The sequence below is a fragment of the Falco punctatus genome (assembly GCF_963210335.1).
Source record: "Falco punctatus genome assembly, chromosome: 2".
Taxonomy (NCBI): Eukaryota; Metazoa; Chordata; class Aves; order Falconiformes; family Falconidae; genus Falco; species Falco punctatus.
In genome coordinates this window covers 114152313-114176771 of record NC_137581.1, presented here as the reverse complement: position 1 = coordinate 114176771, position 24459 = coordinate 114152313, and the positions used below count along the sequence as shown (strand labels likewise).

The 24459-nt window shown below is 47.2% G+C and overlaps 1 protein-coding gene across 7 annotated transcripts in view; it reads left to right on the top strand.

Annotated features, from left to right (window-relative positions):
- ILDR2 (immunoglobulin like domain containing receptor 2) overlaps window positions 1-21788 on the top strand; it is a 46196-nt gene extending 24408 nt beyond the window's left edge. For 2 of the 7 annotated variants that reach the window (XM_080374553.1, XM_080374555.1), the window contains 6 exons: window positions 3520-3666; window positions 4412-4588; window positions 9718-9831; window positions 11598-11808; window positions 12736-13423; window positions 14264-21788. In XM_080374553.1, coding sequence (XP_080230679.1) covers window positions 3520-3666; window positions 4412-4588; window positions 9718-9831; window positions 11598-11808; window positions 12736-13423; window positions 14264-14299 — 1373 coding nt within the window. In that variant the 3' untranslated portion in view covers window positions 14300-21788. The other 5 variants (XM_080374551.1, XM_080374554.1, XM_080374556.1 and 2 more) reach the window with 4 other exon arrangements.
- Window positions 21789-24459: the final 2671 nt, after the last annotated feature.

Sequence of the window (24459 nt, the reverse complement as noted above, 5' to 3'; positions counted from 1 at the left end):
TAGTTGTATCCCATTTTGTGCGTGAAGGAGGAGCCAGCAGACTCTTTTGCCATTTTCTTAACCTCATCAGAGAAGCAAATGGTCTAGCTTTCTGTGAAGTAAAATTCTTCCTGATTCATTGGTCCCTGTGAGTGGGACACTGATTTCAAACATCCACGCCTGGTGCTGAGTGACTGCCTTGCAATGTGCAATGTACATACTAACCTGACCTTTCGTACTCCTCAGACTTGTTCAGAGTCCACTTAGAGTGGACTTGCTGTTGGCCTTTTTCCCCTTTACCAGGCTTTTATCCTATGGAGTTGTTGTGAACTGTTCCCTAATAGCTCTGGAGATCTGACACCTGAGCTTCATTGCGTAGTTGTGGCTGGCCGCTTCTGTCATTTGATACTATTTCACCACCTTCCGTCTATCAGTGATGGTCATAGAGAACGAGATGAGAACACGGCAAAAGAAAAAGTCACTAAGCTGTTGCCCTGCTTGGATTGGCACAGATTAGGCAGTATGGGACTGGAAAGGGTAATCTGGCTCGCTCTCCTGCTTGCTATCCTGAGCACTATGTGATTTCATCCTTTCTGTAAGCTTAGCAAGTTTAAGAGTATTCTTTCTCCCATTGGATCACTTTCTTTGATATGCAGCTTCTAGCTTCCATCTACATTACTTGTGGCCTGTTTACGCCCATTTATGTAAGACCTTTTAACTATAATACCTGCTTTTTCTGCTAGCATTCATCCTCCTAGCATATTTATAGGCAGCAGCTAGGTCTGCTCTCAGCCTTCTTTTTAATAGACTAACACAGCAAGCTTCAGCGCTCCTGCAGCAAGGCAGACCTATCGAGTCCCTTCATCCCCTCATATCCACGTTTTGCATGAGCTCCAATCTGAATCCATCTTTTCTTGTACAAAGATGGCCAGAGCTGCATACCATCAGTAACTTCAGATGAAGTTACATGGAGGCCTTGTGTGGTAGCATTAATATTGCCTTATCGTTACTGGAAATGTCTTCTTTATTTGGTATAGGATTACATTTGCCATTTTTGTGGCTGTATTGCATAGGTGGTTACAGTTGCCCAATGATGGAATAGCATAATAGCATACTGGATCATTTATCTTGTTTTTTAGTTGTTGTCAACTAATGAAGTTCTGTTCAAAAGAGAAATTGTTCTTAATCTTTGAACATGTGACCTTGAAAGCATTGCTGCATACCTTGAAATTCAGTGTATTGCTGCATTTCATGTTTCTTACTGTAGGCCCAAGGACAGCTGGCCCTTTCTATAACACACCCAGTCTTCATCTTTAGTGACACCACCTCCTACCTCTTACCCTCAAGATACATTAACACATTCTTATTTTCTGTTTTCAAGGTTGTTCATGAAATTACTAAATAAGATAGCTCCTAGAACCAGCACTTGAGGAACTGTATCAGTAATCTCCTCTCAGCTCTTACTTTTCCATTTGTGAATGCTTCCCCCTAGTTTTTCCTTGGCCATTAGCTGAATTTTTCTCAGCATATAGTAACTTCACCAAAAAACCCCAAACTAATCCACAAGAACCGAAATGAGCTGCAAATTTAAATGAAGTTCATGTTTCAGCCAAAAAAGAAATAAAATATTCAAAAAATGTAAAATATTTCACTTGACACTTCTGAAGTGAAGTGTTTTGATTTGTAAATGCCAGATGTTTCAGTGATGATTTTTAAAGGAGATTTTAAGTTCTAGATTAAAAATGGCATGAAAGAAAGGGAATTATTTGTAAAAGAGTTAAGGAAGACTCCAGCAAAGCAGTGAGTTTTACTGCTGTTCAAACAGTGCTGTGGATGAATCAAAAATGACGCTTCTTATTTTTGCATTTTATAAAGAAAACAGAAAAAACTTGTTTTGATTGTTCCAAGTGGAACATTTTTCCTTGACTTTCCAGCTTAGTGTGAGAGTTGCACCACTTTTCCAGTGTGATTCTGTACTCACATTGCAATCCTTGGATCACTACATCTTCATCTTAAATAATAACATACCAGGAGACCCCTTAATGAACACTGGACTTCTGTTCAGAGGCAGTGGTCTGCTGCCCTACCCCAGTGCTGAGCAGCCCCCGCCACTTCTTTCTTTGCTTGCTTACCATCTTTCCAAGGTGGTTGAATAACCACCTGGGAAGATCTGGAGTTGTCTTTCCCCACCAGCATTCTGACTTGTAGATAGGTTGGTGCATATCTCTGATGTAAAACCAACTCCAGGCCTCCTGTGTCATAGAATCATCATATAGAATGGTTTGGGTTGGAAGGGACCATGAAGATCATCTCGTTCCACGCCCTGCCAGGGGCAGGGACACCTTCCACTAGACCGGGTCGCTCCAAGCCCTGTCCAACCTGACCCTGAGCACTGCCAGGGATGGGGCAGCCACAGCTGCTCTGGGCAACCTGTGCCAGTGTCTCGCCACCCTCAGTAAAGAATTTCTTCCTTATATCTGACCTAAATCTGCCTTCTTTCAGTTTAAAATCATTCCCCCTTGTCCTGTCGCTCACTACATGCCCTTGTAAAAAGTGCCTCTCCAGCTTTCTTGTAGGCAAGTACCCTTTAGGTACTGGAAGGCTGCTATAAGGTCTCCCCTTACACATTCTATATGTATCCTATACATTCAGAGTCTTGCAGTTTCTTGGCGTGGATGTGTTCACTGGTCATTCCCTTCATCCAGGGAATCCCCATGTGGCAATTGGTGCAGCCCTGTGTTTGCAATCCCCTGCAGAGCTGGGAGCTGCCCCAGCATGGGCTGGGCACCTGCTCCCGCTGTGGCTGCTGGTGCTGCAGATTTCCCAGCAGCAAAGTTTGAGAAACAGTTTCTCGCTCCCCTTCCCATTCTGGACCAGCTCTTCTGTGCTTTCACTTGTAGGGTGTTTTTCAGCCGCTCCTTTTTGGGGCCTGGCAGACATCATCCAAGGCTTCAGCAGGGGGGGGAAGAAAAAAAGTGGTTATTAGGTTTCCTGGCTGGCTGCAGCGCCTTAATAGGATGTTCGTTCAGCACATTCAAAAGAATAATTGCATGCGTGGGCCTAGTTGTGAAGGGGCAGGCCTGGCTCATTTACTGGGCTATTTATAGCATGCTTTTCACCATCGTTTGTCCCATTAAAACTAGAATGTGGGTAGGGAACAAACACGTAAGCAGGGCATGAACATGGCCAGGAAGAATGAGTCTGATGAGATCCAAATGCTAATGGGGCATGTCCGGTGGCATTCATACAGGTCTGTTGTGGGGTGAGGGTTTCTGTGCTGGGGAGCCAGAGCTCCTGCCTCTGTGCTGCTCGCATTTCAGTCAGCCAGAGATGTCACAAGAAGCTCCATTTCTCATTGTCATGTGCCATTTCTGCATTGATACAGAGTGGGATGTAGTCCTAGACCCGCAAGGAGTCCACTTCTGTTATTCACCTGTCTGTTTTGCCCCTATGCTCTCCCCTGGGAGGATGTTGCTGATGCTCCCTTCCACAGCAATGTGCAGTCCTGTAAGTATCTCCCGTTCTCGCCTTGTTTTCCAGAGTGGGTCTTTGTGGGCCTGGTGATCCTGGGGGCATTCCTGTTCTTCCTCCTGGTGGGGATCTGCTGGTGCCAGTGCTGCCCACACAGCTGCTGCTGTTACGTCCGCTGCCCCTGCTGTCCTGAGTCCTGCTGCTGTCCCCGGGCGCGTGAGTGACCCTGTCCAAGCCTGGCACAAATCTGCTGCTGTGCTGCTTCTGCTCCCTGGCAGAACAGGAGGAGAATCTGCTTCCTTTGCCCTAAGCAGTTTGCTTGACGAAAGAACTGGTTCTTAGGGAGTGAAGCATCTGACCTATTGCTCAATGGTTGAGCGCTCAAAGTTAATTACAAATGTAATTCCCTGAGCCCTCCCTGCCTTGGCAGCTGTGCCTGCTTCTCTGAAGTGTCACTCTCCCCTTCCAAAGTTCTTGTTGTTGTGTCAGTGAATGTTACAGGTCAGAGCTAAGAGCATCCTGGGAGGTTTCTTCCCGGCAATGCAAAGCAGCTGCCCTCTACAGCAGTGCAAAATCCTTACAACCCAGCAAGGTTCCTGGTCAGGCTCAGGCAGATCTGTCAAGTTTCGTGAGCCTCATCCCGGCTGCTTGAATCAGTTGTTTTTAAAGCTGAACTGCCACTAACTCATGGCAGCGGTAATGCTGGCTGTAACACCCTGAATATCTTTCAATTGCCGGGCACCTTGCAGTGTTCATCTGACCTGCCGTGTGCATTTTTTAAACTCCCCTCAGGCCCCTTTGAGGCTTAGAGAAATTCAGATTGGTCCTTGTAATTTCATTTGTCCGGTTGTCTCCCGCTGGGTTGTCACCACTGTTGGTGATTTGGAGGTTTCGGCCATGTGCCGTGTGGGTCTGTGGGGGTCTGGTGTGATGCTGACTGCTGTTCTTTTTCTTTTTTCAGTGTATGTAGCAGGCAAAGCAGCAAAAGCTGGGTACCCTCCTCCAGTCTCTTCCATGCCAGGTGCATACTACATCCCCAGCGTTCCCGTAGCTGGTGTCCCGTCTCCTGCTGTGCTGATGGATAAGTCGCACCCCCCTCCCTTGGCCCCAAGTGACTCCAGCGCAGGAAGCCAAAATGGTAATTTGTGGTGCCAGGCACAACCTTCCGTTGGGCAGAGGGCTCGGAAAGGGAGGAGTGGTTGTCACTGTTGGAGTGATATGAACAGAAGAAACACAGAGAAACTGCATTTTAATCTTGGCTCTGACAATAACATTTGCATCCCTTAGGGCCACATGGTCCAACTTTTCTAGGGCCATCAGCACATTGTCAGTTTGTGGGTGCCTAATTAGGTCTGCAGGGAATGGGAGGCCAAGTTCATGCTGCTGCAGACATTGACTTGCAGAGGACAAAAGGGTCAAGATGATTTCAGGGGAGCAGAGGCAGTAGCCATTTTCCCCTTAGAGCTGATGCCTTGCAAGCTGCTCTCAGTAAATTGTTCTTCCTGCCCTCCGTAGGGCACTGCTTGCCCTCTGGCAGCAGTTCTTGCTGCCACGGGTTTTACTGGCCCTGTGGCATTTTGGGCACAGGGACATGCTCCCTCGGCGTTCCTGCCCAAGAGTGTTTGGGACTGGATCCCCTCCCCTCCCTTACAGAAGTCAGTAGGTCACTTTTTTTGTTCAGCCTTTGCATTTGTGAAACGTGAGTGATAAAAGGCTTCTAACTAGAAAGGAGTTGTAGATCAATGTCAGACATAGAGTATCAGTGTGATGACTCTATCTTGGTGAGGGTCACTTCTCCCGCTGCAAAGGAAGTTGCCATCAAGGAAAAAGAGGGTAGCTATTTAGCCACATGCTAGCATTCCAGGAATCAGAGTGGCTGTCTGAATTCAAGCACACTGCAGCAGAAGTGACTGTCGCCATGTAGAGTCACCATTCTGCCACAGGATGTTTGCCACTGATCCAACGACGTGTCTGATTTCAAAGCACCACACCGATTATCAATTGTTAAATTGGCTTATGGCTACGTGTTGATAAGGCACTTCTGAAAAGACAAGTCTGGTAGCGTAATCAAATAACTGAGCTTTTGGAACAACCCTACAACACATCCTTCCACTGCCCCAGTGAGTATATTAACCTTTCTGGAACTACAAAAAGTCTTTTCCTTCCACAATCATACTTTTTCCCTCATTGAAATCAAAACAGAGCTTTGGAATGGAGCATTTTGAAATAGGAAATAAATCAATCACTGACTCAAAGTAGAACATACCCAATTCAAAAACCTTTGTCAGAAAATGAAAAATGACACCCCAGTGCTTAATTTTTTTCTCCTGTGAAAAATGTCACTGCATGTAGAGCATGGTGTTGCCCGTGGCAGCTCCAGGGACTTTTTAAAGTCAGATCACAGCCCCGATCTCGTCTCTGCTATATGTTACTAGCAGAGCACAAATGCAGAATGAAAAACTGCGGATGTGTTTAGTAACCAAATTGAACAGCTCTTAACATCCCGTGTTCATTACACAGAAAGATGCATTTATTACATAATCCAAATTAGCTAGCTGAATTTAATCTCTCAGCTCGGGACTTGACAGGAAATAGTACATGTTGCAGATAAAACCATTAATGCGGATAAAACCATTATTACAGAGTTTTAACTTGTGGCAAGACAACAGAGGTTCTTAAGCTTTGTAAAAAATTTTTAATATTTAAATATTTAAATCTTTTTTGCAATAATAAGGACAAACGCTTAGTCTGGATCATGCACCTGTTGTTCGAAGTCTTCCTTGAACTGTGGAACTAAGGAAGGGTAATACCCTGCCCCCTGTTACTTTTCTCTTAAGGTCCTTGACAATGCCAGAATATCCCCTAATTACAGATTGTGGAAGAGAAAACATTATGTGGTTGTTCCAAAGCTCCTTGTTTGCTGGTTGGCCAGACAGCAAGCTAAACAAAACAGGTAATGGTTGAGTTTATAATGGAAGCCTTTTCTCAGAAAGAGCACTAATTACGGTCTCCGTGTCCTCCACGAAGCCAGCATAGGTCTGATCTGAAACTTTGAGACTTCAACCTTCCTGTCAAGTTTATTTAAAAAAATGGGATTAGAAGTGCTGGGAGACAGAGACAGAGAATTCTGTAATCCTGGCTGCCAGGCTAAAAAGGACAGCTTTTGCCCTAGATAGTTTCTGTGCTTATAAATGACCCTGTGAGGTGATCTAGTGAGCAAACTCAGGGATGAGGATATTTAGAAAATATGTCTAGGGTTACATAAAAGCCATGTAACAGAGCTCCAGCGAAGCCTAGGAACTCCATCCTAAACTTAGGGCTGAACAGGGAAAAAAACCCAAAACCTTCCACCTCTCTTATTTAGAAGAGTCTTGCCCATACATTGTTAGGATGCAGTGGTTACCTGGATCTCGCGTATCTTGCATAGATTAAGAATCTTGCATAGATTCCTTAAACTATGTGCATAGGGAAGCTTTTGGTTTGCGAACTGGACTCCAGACCTTTAATGTGGAAAGTGTATAAGGATGAGACATCATTTACTTCCTAACCACACTGGTATGAAAAAAAATAGTAGTGCTGTCCTTTCTGGGGAGAGAAACAGCTTACAGTTTTGGCTGACTTAGTTCCACCCACAGAAGAATAAAAAGTGTCTAGTTAAACACAAATTAAACATTAGAAATTTATGAACTGTTCAGGAGAAGAAAATTCCAACAGGGAAGAATGTTCCATTTCCTTTAACTTCAGTGAATGGGTCTGGACAAGTGGTTAACACCTCTGCATCTTTATTCCCTTATAATTAAGATGGGCCTAAAAATATTCAGACCATAGTAAAGGGTTATAGCAGCTTATGGATGAAGGAGGGTGTGAGAAGGAAGCAATGATATCTTTGGTTCTCGCATGAAGGAATAATGAAGAGATTTAATAAGTTGAACATTCAGTATCATTGCAAGAATTATTTAATAAATAAATGTAGAGACAAAATATGCTTCATCTATAATGGAAAATACTTTTTATGAGCTGTTCACTGTCATGTTTGCAGATTTAAATCCAGCGTTACTTTCTAGATGCTTACAGAATTAACCAAGAAATTCATTTGCCTTTTGATACACAGCTGCAATAGGCAGTCGAGCATGAAGCTAGCATGAAGCCTAGCTAATTCTCCATCAGTTCCAGGAGCGATAGATGTTGCCCAAATAGATACTTGGCACAGCCTTAGCATGAGTAGTGGCCCTGGGGAGACAGAGTTTGGAAGCTCCTGTTTTGAGTTCCCCAAAGGTTATTAGTAGGTCAGAGTCATTTCCAGCTGATGGTTGTTTGCTGCCCTGTGTATAAATGAGGTCGCAGCTTAGCTGAGCTCCTAGTAGACACATCAGAAGAAGGAATAGTGAGAGGCCTCTTTCCTGGCAAGGTACCAGACAAGAGGTCAGCCATGGTGGTGAGGTGAGGTGGAGAGCTCACCTTGCCGTTGCTTGAGCAGTGCAGCAGGAGTCACCACTTCGGAGGCCAGTCAGTCCAGCCCCGCTTCGCAGCAGCCGCCTCGCTTCAGGACTCGTGGTGGCCTTCCATTTTGGAAGGCAGAGCCAGGGTTCCTGGTGTTCTGTAAATCACTGTGTGCGTTTGCAGTCAAAGCGTATGTATTTGTGGGGATAATAAAACACAGTGGAACTCCAGACTGCTGTCGGCTAAGCTATCTGGAGACACACTGAAAGCAGGACCCTGACAGACCCGTACTATGTTTTAACATCTAACCTTTCCCAAGTACAGATACACAAGGTATTATTTCCAGATGTAGTTACTTACCTTACGTGTGCACAGTCAAAGTCCACAGCAGAGCACTTTCCTCCTGAAGCAACTTGCGGGATTATTACAGGAAACATTCTACCCATTTTGATGGCACGGCCGTTTCTGAAGCAGAGCATGGTTATTTAATAGCGCACAGACACACGCACAGCAGTTTAGGACAGAAGGTGCCTAAGAATACCTCTGCCAAGTCCTTCTTCAGCCCACACTCTGCATACTATGCAACGTACTACCAAACCCATATGTTAGTAGCTTGATCTATCAGGGTGTGGGATAAAACAGAAAGAACAGGTTGGCTTAAAACCACTGTCCATGCCACAAGAGGAGTATTCATGCAGCACTGCAGTATTCACACAAGGGAACATATTAGCCCCATGCAAAGGCAGACAAGTTCCATTTTGTAGTGCTAAGTGAATTGTCCTCACACAATTCTCTAATGAGGCTGAATCTGTGGGTTGTAGTCCTCTTTTGTACTTAGACCTGTATTTCTGTCGCTCTTAAAATAGCACTAGGCTGAGACCTTTCTTAAATAATCTGCTATAAAAGCCTTATTGTCGTCAAAGTCTGCATAGGTGGAGTTCTCTACTTGGTGACTATAGACCTGCCTGGAGGTAATCGGACTGTTCACAGGGTTAGCAGATGAAGTGTGCAGGGAACCAGCCTGCCAGAGTTAAGAGCTGCTGTGGCTCCAGGTGTGTAGGGTTTTTTTTTTCTACACACAGGAATGTGGAAATGCCAAAAAAGCTTCCCTTGCAAATGAAGGAATCCCAGGAGTCAGGCACTTAATGTATGTGGCAGACTTACCTTTTCTGTAAAACAAAGCATGTAAAAAATGCCAGAGCAGGCAGTTTCACAGTTACCCAGTGACCTGATTGGCCCCATCATTGGATTTGGTATAAATCTCAAAGCAGCGTGATGTGCTCTGTGGGACTTGCTGTGTTTCCTTCTACCACACGCTCTTCAACCTGTGTGAGCAGAATTCATAGGGATGGGAGGGTGGAGTGGTCCTGCAGAGTGACAGCTCCCAAATGCTCAGCCACCTGCTTCGCCCTGCAGACTGGGAGCTAGAGGAAGCCTGATCTGTGACTGCTTCTCCCATACCATGACGAATCCTTTCTGTAGTGCTGAGGAAGGAGAAATGAGTGCTACTTTTCTCTCTGCTATCCTCTGTGGGAGGTGAAATCACTTGTGGCAATGACACCACTTGATGCATTTGGTTGTACAGATTGGGCATTTCCAAACCATTTTTGCTGTTACTGCAAACTTTATAAATGATGCAGCTGCTCACAACTTCACATCCCACGTTATAGACAAATTTCTTCTGAAGCAAAGACTGAGTCACTCCGTTTCGGAAGATGCGGCCTACCTGCCTGCAGACGTGAGCTCAGCTACAGAAGCAGTAGTGACAGAAAGTCTCCTTGGACTTCAGTGTGTTTTCTTCTAATGCTTTTCTTTTATCATTAGCAGTGCGCAAAGGGTACAGGATCCAGACTGACAAGGAAAGGGACTCCATGAAGGTGCTGTACTATGTCGAGAAAGAACTGGCTCAGTTTGACCCAGCCAGGAGGATGCGAGAACGATGTGAGGAACAAGCATGGTTTATTTTTTTTTTTTTCCCATTGACTGATAAAGACTGCAGATTCGTAGTTAAAAGTTCAGTGGCTTTGCCTTAGAGCCAGCCCCTAAGGTACGATGTCCGGGATATGGTGCTTGGGGCAGATAAAAGTCTAGATTTTAGGCATTTACAGGTATGTACAGATTTTAAAGATCTACTACTTACCTAATCATCCTTAGAGCAAACAAGGTGAGGGATACTCAAATGCTCATGAAAATTGTCTACTCGGGTAATTAAACTTTGGATCATCAACATCTGAAAAGCCAAGTCTGTACTCATGCCTTATGCAGTCTGTGGTGTGACAATAGCTGGGATATTGTCTTCACAATTTCTCTATGTCTTATGGTGTGGTGCCTGTAAATTCCCAGCATTGCAAAATAGGAGGAGGATGATTTTATTGGAAGTCTGTTTTGTGGACTGCAATGACCCCAGTGTGGTTTGAAGAATGCAGAAAGGTAGTTTGGAGTGGCTGCTGCCCAGCAGAAGGAGCAGGGTCTGTAAGAAAGATCCAAGAAACCAGGAGATCGTCAGTTTTTGTGACACTGGTCAACATAAGATCAGAGGCAGTACATGCATCTACTGATGGCTTGGCAGTGAGACAGCTGCAGGTGAAGGGGAGGAGGGTGGTCAGTAGGGACATGATGCAAACTAGTAACTGAGCTTGCTGTGTGGAACTCCTCACTGTCTTCCAGTAGCCTCTTGCAAGCTTTATTTCCTTAAATACAGGCTGAGGCTGCACTTAATGGGTGTCAGAATAGAAACCCAAGTGAGGATCTTTCCACATTAGGAGGCAGAGGTGCAGTGGCCGGATGAGGCGTGTGCCTGAGGAGGTCTGGCAGTGCTGCTCTTTGTCTACCAGTTCTGTGGAGAAGACAGCAGCAGGCTAGGGGCTTGGTTCCTCTGGGCAGCATCTGAGTCGTGCAGAGCTAACCCACATTAGGCACTGGTAGAGGCTCATTTAAAACAGACGCAGGAGGTCCTGCAAATCAGCGAAGGTAAGGACTTTAGGGAATGGCACTACATCAAAGCTCTGTACAGATTAGGCATAACTAACAAATTATATATACTTCTAAAACAGTCGCTGCTGAGCACACTGTCTTCTCCACCTACAAGATTTACTATAAAAAGACCTCTCCAGATTGGTATGTCAGGCCTCCAGATGTCAACGTGCTTGACGGGGTAGAGACTGACAGTGATTCAGACAGTCTCTTGCTTTTTTCTTAATCTTTTTTTGAGGGGGTTGGTTTTGTTTTAGCTGGGCAAGTCAGGCCAAACCTAGAGCCAGCCTGTCTCACACCAGGAAAGGGGGAGGTACACAACTGCTGTGGTGATGTTCCACCAAGCTCCGTGCCCACCTCGTGTGGGTGGAGAGCTCACATGTGTTACTGAGGCAGGGCTGAGGGGGGATTTCTGCAGGAAGGCTGAACTCGGTTATCTGGAACACGGGCATCTGATGTCATTTGCAATACTTTAGAATATCCCAGCTGGCTGCCAGCTACTGGTTCAGAAGACCTGTAGGTCTAACGGCAGCTCTGTCCAAACTGAGCTCCAGGAGCCTTGGGCAGGATCAGTCAAGGGTTTGAAGGGCCTTGGATTCCATTTTGATTTTTTTTCTAACAGAGGGCAGCTCAGCTGCTTTTGGAATAAGCTGCAGCCTTCCTGTCCTCTCCTCCCCTCTCACACACGTGCTGTCAGGTGATGCCTATCTCATTTCTTTCCTGCAACCCTGCAGATAACAACACCATCTCTGAACTCAGCTCTTTGCACGAAGAGGACCTGAACTTCCGGCAGCCCTACCGCCAGGTGCGACGGAAACCTCTGCCTCCTGCGGGGGACCTGGACGGCGACGCTGAGTACTGGGCAGGAGTGATAGGTAGCGGCAGCACGTCAAGATCACAGGCTGTTTCCGACTACAGAGATGAGCGGGACACTTTCTGGCACAGGTGAGGAGTGCCATGTTGGGAGGCAGCTATATCTGGCAAAGTAGTAAAGAAAAGAGAAGGAACAGATGGACTGGTAGCTCTTCTCCGTTTCCCACTGCTCTGGTTCTGCTTAGCAGGACAGAGGGTTTGGAGGGAAACACGGAACCTGGAGATGTCATTCGATGAGGTTGGAATGAATCTGATTGCCACGGGCCTGCAGAAGCCTACCCAGCTAGGCAAAGCCAGGTACCAGGCCCATTCCAGGTGGGACGTAAGAGCTAGACCAATGGGAAACCAAGCCACCTTTCCCACAGTGCTCTCTTGAGATGTGTACCTGATCCCTCTAGCACTTCCCAGTGCTGGTCCGCTTCATTAGGAATCACACCCTAGTGCTTTGGAGCAGCAAGACCTGTACTCCAGGCCTAAAGGACTGGCACTCTGGTGCCTAGAAGAGAGATATCACATCCTTCCCTCACATACCAGCAGCTCAGTCTCCCGAAAGCAATGGCAGGGGTTTCCTTCCCTCAGTACTGGGCTGTTGTGCCAGCTTGCTCTTTTTAAACCTGCTTCAAAGTGGCCCTGCTGTGAACTTCTGTAGTCGAGTTCTTGGTTTTTCCCAGCAGGACATAACACCTACAAGCTCTGGGGCCAAGGACAAACAAGTCCAGTGCTGCATACTGGAGCACAAGGGAGGTGCACTCTGGGGTAAATCTCGGGTAACATTAGACATGTAGAGTCCGAGCTATCCACACTAAGCTGCCTGCACAGCCAGCAGAGAGAAGTGGGGATTTTGAGGATATGATACATCTCTTCCTACAGAAGATGATGAAAACAGGTTAGATGATTCATGCCACATGAGTGCGTGTTTCCCTCCATTGTCTGTGAAGGCAGCTGAGGGACGAGTGCAGCTGGATCCTGCCCTCTAACGCTACCTCTTCCCTCCTGCAGCCAGCAGAGATCCAAGTCCGAGATGTTGTCTCGTAAGAGTTTCTCTGTGGGAGTGCCGGCCGTCTCTATGGATGAGCTGGCTGCCTTTGCGGAGTCCTACAGCCAGCGGCCCCGGCGGGCAGACAGCCAGGAAACTCGGCGTTTCGAGCGGTCAGAGTCACACGGTGGCCGTGGCGGAGGGCTGCCTCACCAGGACAGCTCCATGGAGGAGTACTACACCAAGCGTAGCAGAGGGAACCGAGAGCCGCTGACGGACTCGGATCGGGGCTGGTCATACAGCCCACCCCGGAGACGGGCCCATGAGGAGAAGCACCTGCCCAGGCTGGTGAGCCGGACGCCTGGAGGGAGCCAGAAATACGATCACTCCTACCTCAGCAGCGTCTTGGAGAGAAAATCCCGGAGCTACGATGAGAGCGGTGACTGCAGTGAGACCCCCTCAAAGCTGAGCTCACAGCCCAGCCAGAGAGGAGGGGGAACGTACTATGCCTGGTCACCACCCTCTACCTACAAAGCCGAGAAGTCGCAGCAGCAGTCGCAGCAGCCACCACCGCCTCAGCAGGAGGAAGAGGAGGACACCCTGCCCCCGTACAGCGAGAGGGAGCTGAGCCGAGGCCCTTCGTACAGGGCCAGGGAGCAGGCCTACCTCAACGCCTCTGACAAGAAGAGGAAAAAGGACGCCAAGAAAGCAGTGAGACCATGTCTAGTGCTCCTGATCCAAATAGGCTGAGTGGGGAGCCATCTGGCAAGGGTTACTCACCAGAGTTTATGGGCAAGGGGGCTTTCCAGGAGGGCAGAGCCTGGCGTTCCAGTGTAGGGAACCCCAGATAAGGGGAGCCCCTGTGGGAAGACGGCAGTCATCAGGTGTAGGTGGCCAGAAAGGGAAATAGCTCCCACACAGGACTTCGTGGTGGATGGGACAGCCAGATGTGCCTGGGACTGAGGAGGCAAGGGATGTTTTTGGCACCTGTGGTCTGGTGATCCAAGGGAGCGGGAGTTTATCTAGGGTTTCAGAGGATCATGGTAGGGAAGGGAACTTACCCAGGGCTTACGGAAGTTACAGGGCATTGCTTTGGCCCTGATCCTTGTTAAGGAAGGGTTGAGAGGCTCTGTTCTTCTGGACTGGGACAGGGCTAGGTGATGGTGCAGGAGACTTCATCTTTCTGAAAGAGGTGGGATCAGAGACTCCTGTGGGTGTGTGCCTGTGGGCCCGTATAGGGGCTGTGCATGCCAAAGGCATTCCTCACAGCACACCAGCAAGTGCAAAACATCCTGCCACGGTCTGGGCTGGTGAGGACTGATGGCTGCTGGGGAAGGGGAGGGAGCTGGCTGAAGTCTGCTCCACGAGGGAGACCTTGTCGTTAGAGCAGCTTGGCTGTTTGAGCTTATGTGCCATGTGTGAGAGAGGAATGGGGTGTGAGTGGACAAAGCTGTTGCTCTTTGATTCTGTCTCTGTCAAAGCTATGTCTGTTTCTTTGTCCGTTCCATGGGCGCTCTCCTGTTGACATTAATCTTCTCTCTTTTCTCTCAGAACGATTTCCCAACGAGGATGTCCCTTGTTGTTTGACGTTGTTGTGGACATGTCATGTTGATGGGCTGCAGTGGAAAAAATACAGAGCAACAAGCAAGACAAGCCTCCGTGAAACTTTGCAGCCGTTAGCCGTGGACTCAATTGTTTGTTTCATCGGGGGAGCAGAGGCTTTTGTAAGAGGCAGACTCCCATGAACAGCGCTCGATCTCAGAGGCTCTGGGAGTCTGCCAGGAAAACTAGGCCAGGGCTCTCTTTGGCACCCTGTTTTCCAGTGCTTTCAGTTCTGTGCTGGAAGGCAGCTACATCCTGACTGTCCCGGCCGCCCTGAACTACAAGCAAGGCTGCCTTTGTGCCTCTCCCCCTGTCTCACGTGCAGAGAGAGGCCTGTGTGCGTACCTGTTGCTCTCTGTCTCCTCAGTTCTCTGTTTGCATCAAAATTGTCTCCATACTTACACTTGCAGCCTTTTCTGTACCATCCCCATGCTGGGAGGAGGCCTTCTTACAGCTGCAGACTGCCTCCAGCTGAGTGGGTCCTAAATCGTGAAAGAAAATCTACATCCTTTCAGACACTATAGAAAAGGACTGATGAGGTGTTAGTTTGGCAGGGGCTGAACAGAGAGAGAGACAATTATGGGCTGGTTTGTTCAATATATTTAGTTCTGTTCATTGTGTGAGGAGAGTCGCAGGTGAGATTGATGTATTGTTTTGAAAGTGGATCAAAGTAGCTTTTATTGTGATGAGAGCATGATGTGTTTTTTCCCCCCATCCCAACTGTGATTTGTTTGGATACGGTTGCATTTCCTTGCAGCTGAGCTATGACCCTGTAGAGCTTCAAGCTAGAATATCTACTACACCCTACCATAAGCAGTGCTCTAGCCTTGGTGGTGCTCTGCTTCCAGCACCACCAGACATCTCTGCATAGTGAGTGGCCTTTTTGTTTTAAAGAAGCAAAAATGGGGAAGTCTCAGTGAGAGGGCAGCTGCAGATCTTCATTCTGTGCTACTGGTATTACTCCTTTCTGGTCATTGTTCCCAGACGCCAAAGACAGCAGTAACAGCAATGGGAAAAGAATTAACACTGGATGAACACAAGCTTTGAAAGTCACAGTTTTCACGTACAACCATCTCATTCACTTCAGTCGTGACATGGTTTTAGTGGCTGTTGTCTCAGGAACAGCTAAATTTAGAAGTGAATGCCTCACACCATTTGGAAGCCTGACATTCTGGTTTTCATAGGGTATAATGCAGTCATTTCTTTAATTTTTATCTGCTAAAATAACGTGAAGGAAGATGATGGGAACATTTAAAGGTCCAGTATCTTGATCCCTATTGCGCCTGGAAACAACTTAGTGCCCTGTTGTGTAATGCACGTGGTCAGCCTCTGAAATGCCATCTCTGGAAATCTGGGAGGGGGTCTGGCCTCAGGTGCTCACTCTGGCAATATGGTGTTGAACACGACATTTTTGAACATCACTTCAGTTCTGCATAAAAATGATAGATTATTTTCCGTATTACTCCTTTGCTAGATCACCAGGAATGGTCAGGGAAGAGGAATAGATATGGATGATGGTGCAGTTTTCATGCTGAAAGGTGAACTGATGAAAGGAAGATGGCTTTCTTCTCCTCCCACACTCCTCTGGTGATGACTGGAGTTTTGGAAATCCCAGTCCTGAGTCTTTCTGGACAGAGAAGGGTTTACCCTGGAGGGGCATACAATCATGGAATCACAGAATGGTTTGTGCAGGAAGGGACCTTAAAAAGATCATCTAATTCCAACCCCCTGCCATAGGCAAGGACACCTTCACTAGCCCAGGTTGCTCAAAGCTCTATCCAGCCTCACTTCGAACATTTCCAGGGATGGGGCATCCACAGCCTCTCTGGGCAACCTGTTGCAGTGTCTCACCACGCTCATAGTAAAGAGTTTCTTCCTTACATCTGACCTACATCTACCCTCTTCTAGTTTAAAACCATGGCCCCTGGTAAAAAGTCTCCATCTTTCTTAGAAGCCCCCTCCTAAGTACTGGAAAGGCTGCAGTAAGGTTTCCCTGGAGCTTTCTCTTCTCCAGGCTGAACCCCAGCGCTCTCAGCCTTTCCTCATGGAAGAGGCGTTCCAGCCCTCTGATCATTTTTGTGGGCCTCCTCTGGACCTGCTCAAGAAGGTCTGTGTTATTCTTGTGCTGGTGTCCCTCTGGGTGGGGTCTCAGGAGAACAGAGTAGGGGAAAAGAACCACCTCCCTTGACCTGCTGGCGGTGCCTCTGATGCAGCCCAGGATATGGTTGGCTTTCTGGGCTGCAAGCACACATTGCCAGCTCATGTCCAGTTTTTATCCACCAGTATCCCAAAGCCCTTTGCTGCAGGGCTGCTCTCAATCCCTTTATCCCCCAGCCTGTATGAATACTGGGAATTGCCCCGAGTTGCATGCAGGACCTTGCACCTGGCCTTGTTGAGCCTCATGAGGTTCACATGGGCCCACTCCTCCAGCCTGTCAGGGTCCCTCCATGTGGCATCCCTTAAAAAAATGAATCAACTGCACCGCTTAGCTTGATGTCACCCACAAACTTGCTGAGGGTGTGCTCAGTCCCACTTTCTATGTCGTTAATAAAAGACTGAACAGTATCAGTTGAGGGACACCGCTTGTTCCTGATGTCCATTTGGATGTAGAGCCGGTGTCTGCAACTCTCCGGATGCAGCCATCCAGCCAATTCCTTATCCCTCCAATAGTTACCCATCAGATTCACATGTAGAGACAAGGATGTTTGGGTGGGACTGCGTCAAAGGCCTTACAGAAGTCACAGTGGATGACATCAATTGCTCTTCCCCTTAGCACCAGCACAGTCACTACATCATTGAAGGCCTCCAGGTGGTCAGGCAGGATTTGCCCTTTGTGTAGCTGTGCTGGCTGTCTCATGCCCTGCCTGCCATCCATATGCCTCCACGTAGCTTCCCGGAGGATCTGTTGCATGATGTTGGTGGGCATGGAGGTGAGGCTGATTGGTCAGTAGATCCCATGGTCCTCCTTTTTACCCTTTTTGAAAATGGGTGTGATGTTTTCCCTTTTCCAGTCACTGAGGGCCTGGCTGCCGCGATTTTTCAAATAGGGAGAGCAGCTTAGAAACTACATTTGCCAGCTGGATGCCAACTACATCTACTTGTATTTGGCTGGAGAGACAAGATTTTATGTATTTTCCTCTTTGCTCATCTTTATTGTATGTTCCTAGGAAAATCACAGCATAGTTCACAAGAGGTGGGCAGGTCGGCGCCATCTGTAGTCTTGATGGCCTTGAGAAGTGTACAGGGCTACACAACATTCAATTTTAAATGAAACATTTCATCCCTGACATGCGACAATACTAGCAGCAAGAAATGTTGATGTTTGGTTGGTCTGAAAACCTTGGGAACCCCTATGCTATGAATTTCATGGGATTTTTGCCTGCTGTCTTTTCTATCTGACACCCAGCAGACGCAGGAAACATTTTGCACAGAAATGTGAAAGTGCATCTGCAACAATAGCTGTGTCAGAAAGGGGCCAAAACATCGATTTCACAGTCTCCGCATACCTATGTCTTTTAAATCATGCTGAAAGCCAGAGTGCCACCATCTCTTCCTCATTTCAGTTTTGCCTGCCCCTTATCTCAGTCGCTGTAGTCGAGTTAATCAAGCCTTTGGGAATGAGTGGTGTGTATTAAAAATACAAGCCTTCCCCTCATGTATTTCAGTCAGTTTTGTTTGCTCAATGCTGGTACTTCAGGGCATTCGTACACTATGTGTGAGAAATTGCCATTGTATCTAGCTTATGAGTAAGTACTTGCAAGCTAATTCTCGTAAGAAAACTATTTTAATGGTAGAAACAACTGTTCATAAGAACTCCAGCGTTTCTTTTGAATCCAAGTACTTGGAATACTTGGAAAAGTATTGAAGATTTTATGACTAGTGATTCTATGAGTTATACCAGATTATAAAAATCTCAGGTTCCAAAAAAAAGAGCAGCTGTTAATTCCCTGAAGTCAGATATGGGCAGCACCTGTCAGTCAGCTCCACCTTGCTCTAAAATTTTAGATTTTCTATCTCCTTATACAAATCTGAAGGAATTTTCAGTTACTGCTAGGGTCTGTCCTCATGCCATCTTTATTTTTCCCGTTAGAAATGTGTCTGCTGCAGCACCAAATGGACCAAAACAAAAAGTGAGGAGTGACGTAGAGTAGGGCTTCTGTCTCTGTAGCTGCACAACCCTAATGACCCGTGACTTGCAGCAGAGGGGAGCAGGGGGCCATAGGCAGGTGGAGAGGCTGAGAGGAGCCTCTTGCTTCAGAAAAGAAGTAATGGTTTGTGTCTGTGCCATCTTTCACAACACTTGCAGAATGCTGGCGCTGGAAAATAACGAGCCTGGTTATTCTGGTTTTTACAGGGTGTCAAATTATAAATTTTCCAGTGATCAATTTTTATTGCTGGCATAAAATTAAAATCCTTTTCATACAGGATATGGATGTCTGGGTCATGTCAAGGACATGGATGGTTTTCTGGCCTTAAAATGAAGCATCACAACAGTGACTTGCTAAGAAGACAACAGAGATGATGCAGGATCAAGCATTAGCAGTAAATTTGGCTGTGCTGTCAAAAATGTGATCTGGGCTACTGAAAAAAGTTTTGACATAATGGAATGGGAAAATAAATACCCCAATGGTAATGACTTCTCAGCAATCCCATTATTCCTTTAAAGTACATTGTAAAGATTCCAGTGAGTAACTTCGGTGTGAATATCCTCAGACCACTCCATTTCCACTGGAATGGAAAAAGTACCAAAATTAGCACGCTGAATACTTACAAAATTTTGAGGAAATCCAACATATATCACCTGAGACAGCCAGCTAGAATTATTCAGGTCTTTGTGCTGGCATATAATACATGCCAGACTGGAACTGCAAGCATCCCAGCCTTTGTTCCTGTTCCTAGGTCAGACGTGACCACCCAGCAGCGTGCCCCAGGCCCACCTCACCTTCCCTGCAGCCAGCACTGGCAGCCACATGTGCGGAGTTTCCCCGAGAGACTCCAGCTCTGCTCTGATGCCTGGGTCCCTCTGTAGCTCACTGAATTGCAGTTTTCATTCTGGCTCCTGATTCCGGGTGCGTGCTGCCTGTGTCAGCAGTTACACTGCTTTCCTGACCTTTTCCAACAAGCCCACTCCAAGTGGGCAATACCAGTTCACCTGTAATGTAAGACACATGGTTTTGCAATCACCGAAGAAACTTTTACCTGCTGATCCTCTCCAGACTTACCTAAAACTGGCCAGAGAAATTTGTGGGAGGGAGCAGCAAAGAAAGTATTGCATATTGTAAGCTGGAACTAGCCTTTTGCAGGGAGAAGGGGGCATTTTCAGCATTTTTTTCAGGGAGTTTCAGGCGAGTTAACCACACATGGATGCCACCACTGGGCTGCGACCAGCTTCAATCCGATGACAGAGTGATCTGACATTATGCAAAAACTTGTTTTGGTCAAGTTGCCAGCCTGCTCCTACAGTTCCAGGTTGTCTTGAGCAAAGTAACTGCTAACTCTCCATATACTCAGAGGCCCATGTCTCTTTTGAACCAAGGTCGCTCCCAAAGCTGCTTCTCGAGAGATGCAGGACAGCCCCTGGGCTGTACAAATACAAATCCCTGAGAAGGAGCAATCACAAAACATTTTGTAAGTCAAAACCTTGCCACAAACTCTTCCAGGTACATAAACATGCCACCACAATGTTTATCATGCCTGGGCTATTCTGAAAATAATTTTAATATTGTGGAGATTGTTTTGCTGAGAAACCACTTGGAGCTACCTTTCCTTTTCTCCAGGGAGCTTTCACACAAAGACAGGTGAGGACCTGTCCTGTGTCACTACATACAGGGTTTAAGACATGTGGAAACGGAAAGTGAAGGGCCTTCAGCTCATTTCTTGACTGGGTCCAGGAGCAAAGAGACCTTTGGCATAAGCCAGGTGCTGCAGATCTGACCCTGTGACTCTGAAATACCTCTGGTACAGCATCTCTGTTAGGCTATATTGGCCATACCTGCTTTCTACAACAGCTGTGCCGTTAAAACCACCCTCATCATCACTTGGGGCTCCTGAAGTCCCTTTCCCATGGCCTGGGAGAACAGAAAAGAGATCCATTATGTAATGTGACAGGGCAGCTATCATTTTGATATGATCTTAAAAATGCCAGCTGGATTACCAGCATGAGAAACAGAATAAAGTTAGTCAATACTAAAGGAATGAATCTACCATGATTCCTATATGAATTCTCTTGTGACCTTTATAATTGCTTTTTGACATTCACCCCTGCCTGCACAGGGGCCTTTGCCAGGAGAGACCTTCACCTCCTCTCCCTTTCTGCCTGTCATTTTTTGTTATGCTTGTAATCCCTCTCTGACCCCTCTGCTTTCCTTGGCTATTTCCAGTTAACCTTCGGCGTTGCGCTTAGAGGTTCTAGTCAATTTACATGTAGAGTGAATGGCATTTTGTAAAAAGACATTTTTACCCCCTATAAAAGCAAAAAAATTACAGAATACACAAAACAAACCCCCAAGCACTCTAGATATCCTCTCAAGTCCAAGCAGGGATGTTACGGCAAACAACTTAAAAATTAAAGCTGAACATTATTTCATCAGACGTATTGTTTTCAAACCAGGGCAGCTGCAGCCAGAGCTCTGAAGTGCAAAGAGCAGAAGCAAATGCATTCAGATTTCATTGTCTTTGGTGAGAGCAGTGCCAGAGAGAAGCAGCATTTCAGAAGTCATAGCAAGCAAATGGGATTCCAAGATTCTGTTAGTTAACATTTGACTTGAAAAGTATGAACTAAAAGTTGATGGGCTCATTTGAAAAGCAAAATTCAGTTCAAGGAAACGGTAAGGTTTTAATCTCTAATGCCTGGTGGGGACTCTTTATCACACCTGCTCATTTTATATAGAAAAATACGTATTTTTTTTTCCTGCAAAACATCTAGTGCTCTGAGAACAACATGCCCTCTGTACCCCAAGCACCAAAATGAACTTGGAGGTGAAAGGAGCCTCTTATGCATCCCTGTCCCACGCAGACAGTCCGCAGAGCACCAACGCTGCCCCTGTCATGCATCCCAACAGACTCACCTTCAGTTCTGTATGTACAAGCTACACTGTCCGGAGACTCAGGGCTGGGAGCTTGGTGCCTGCTGTTGCTGACTTTTCATAGACCCTGTTGAAAGCCCCAGCCCGGAGGTGTAGTCCTCTTGCTGTTTATCAATGAGCTGGGTTGTTTTTTGGCTGTTGTTACTTTACTTAGATTTCCTTCTCTCCTGTAATGAACTTATTTTCAGTAGGGGGGGGGAGGGGGGAAGGGGAGTGGAGAAGGACATAATAATGCTCTGTATAATGAAAACACTACACTTTTATAGCTTTTGGGGACACATCCTCAGCCCCAATTACCAAGCATTATACATCTGCCATGCTTGCAGTTTCAAGGTTGTTGCTTTTGAATTGTCACCATGGAGAATAAAAGCAGGAAAAGCTACCGCCAATCTGCCTTTTTATTATTCTGCAGACAAACAATATGCTCACTTTTTGCTAAGAAATGAGCAGTTTACATGAGTGGTTTTAATCCTTTTTTGTTTATCGGATGATAACTCAAACATTTTCCAGTGGAGCAGCAGACCCTTTCATAAATTTCATACTTAGCTCACAGGATAACATATATGAGCACGTTCTGCCCCTTCTGCCTCCTTTCATGCGAGAAATCCCTGCAAGCAGCCCATGGAGCCACACTACTTCACAGAAAGGATAAACTCTCCCTTGGTTTTGCAGACCTAAACCCTTTTTCCCTGTAGATTTTATTAGGAAACTTTTTATCTTTTTCCTACAGACGTTTCTTCCCTTTTGGCAGTTTGACCCCTTTGTCTGTGTGCCCGGTGTACTCTGGACTGATGGTTTTTGCATCCCGTAAACAAGCAACTTCATTCGGATCCTGTCTCCGTGTTATAAATAATGGATGTGGACTCTCACGCTTTGCAGATGTGATCTGGACAGCATTTACACATTTAGATCCGCGTCTGCCAGACCGTGTGGCAGGGGAAGCGCACGCAGCTCCCAGCTCTGGGCAGCGTGTCCCTGCACAAGGCATGTCAGTCACCTTGTCCCTTCAGCTTCCTCCCTCTGGAAAGGGACGCAATCCAGGGCCACCGGTTTCCTCAGGCAATGCTGGTCAGACCCTAGCGAGCTCAGCCCCGCTCTGGAGGCCTCTCCCATCACAATTCCACTTGGATTTTCTGGCTCTGCACCGCACTAATGCCCCAGCTTCACACCCTCGGCAAACATGGATCCAGACAAGCCTCACCACACCGGCGCAACCCTCACGTTCCCACCCTCAGCCAACAGCCGCGGCCCCTGGGCCAAAAGTACCACACCAGCCAGCTCTCTCCTCAGGGACTCACCAGGCCCTCAGCCTCAGGGGGAAGCCCCCCGCCTCAGGGGGAAGCCCCCCGCCAGTAACCGAAACAACGCCCCTCAGCCGTTCGGTGCTAGAGGCGGGGGGGGCGCCCACCCGGGCCCCACTTCCCCCACCGGCGCCGCTGTGACATGGCCGCACCGCGCCCCGCCGCTACCCGTCCCCTCAGGCTGCGGGCGGCGCGGGCAGCGCCTTCCCGCCCGCGCGGGGCGCCCCCTGGCGGCGGCGGTGGGAGCGCGCCAGCTGCGTGAGGGGCGGGCGGCGCGGGGACGGCTGTCGCATGCAGCGTGTGGCGTTAAAGGTCGCCAGGCTTAACGCTCGCCTCTGGAAGTCGTTGCTGATCCTTTTTGTTTGTTTTCCTCCACGTGTGAAGGCGCTCAGGGTTTCTTTGGGCAGCTTCATTCCTTCCCTCAACGACCCCTCCACTGAAGAAGTCTCCAGACCTACAAGGAGAAATAAAGGTGCCCCTAGCTTGAAGGCAGACGGGTGTGAGGAAGAGATGCCGACAGAAACACCGAGAGGTCACCCAGCTCTGCGGGAGGGTGCTGCTGGCTGGGGAAACGTTGGTGCTGGCAAAGCCGGAGGTGCCCCTACAGCCCCCACGGTAACTTCTGTTTACCCCTCAGGTAAGGGTAAGGTAAGGCTAAGGTATGGGTAAGGCTAAGGTAAGGTATGGGTGAGGCTAAGGTAAGGTATGGGTGAGGCTAAGGTAAGGCTAAGGTAAGGTATGAGTAAGCCTAAGGCTAAGGTGAGGCTAATGTAAGGTATGGGTAAGGCTAAGGCTAAGGTAAGGCTAAGGCTAATGTAAGGCTAAGCTAAGGTATGGGTAAGGCTAAGGCTAAGGTAAGGCTAAGGCTAATGTAAGGCTAATGTAAGGTATGAGTAAGCCTAAGGCTAAGGTAAGGCTAAGGTAAGGTATGAGTAAGCCTAAGGCTAAAGTAAGCCTAAGGCTAAGGTAAGGTATGAGTAAGCCTAAGGCTAAGGTAAGGCTAAGGTAAGGCTAAGGTAAGGTATGAGTAAGCCTAAGGCTAAAGTAAGCCTAAGGCTAAGGTAAGGTATGGGTAAGGCTAAGGCTAAGGTAAGCCTAAGGCTAAGGTAAGGTATGGGTAAGGCTAAGGCTAAGGTGAGGTATGAGTAAGCCTAAGGCTAAGGTGAGGTATGAGTAAGGCTAAGGTGAGGTATGAGTAAGGCTAAGGCTAAGGCGAGGTATGAGTAAGCCTAAGGTGAGGTATGAGTGAGCCTAAGGTGAGGTAAGCCTTACCCCTGTCAAGGCTCTTTTGTGTCCGGACCCAGCAGGTCCAGAGCTCTTGGCTCTAGATACAGGTTTGTGATTCAGGGCCATTTCTGAATTAGAGAAATGAGCCTAAAAAAAAAGAAAATGCCCAAAGTGGCACAAAATCGCTAAAACTCCCAAGTTCTTGAACTCTGATTTAGTACTTAGCTATATGTGCACAGAGCTGAGGTCCAGCTGACCTTCTAGAGTTGTCAAGAATGACGAATGAAGGGACTTCAACCAAGGGAATCTGCTTTGGGAGAGAATCTTACATCCTATCTTTGTGATGTAAGCCATGCACACTTAGAATACTTTGTTTGTGTTAAACTCTGATTAGTTAGCTCTTACGGTCTTTAGTCTTGCCTTAGAAGTGAACTATCCTCATTATAATACTAAAAATCACACCCCCTAAGGGAAAGATCCAAGCCCACTAAAAGACCCCTCCTCAGAGAGCATGCGTAGTAGTAAGGTAAGT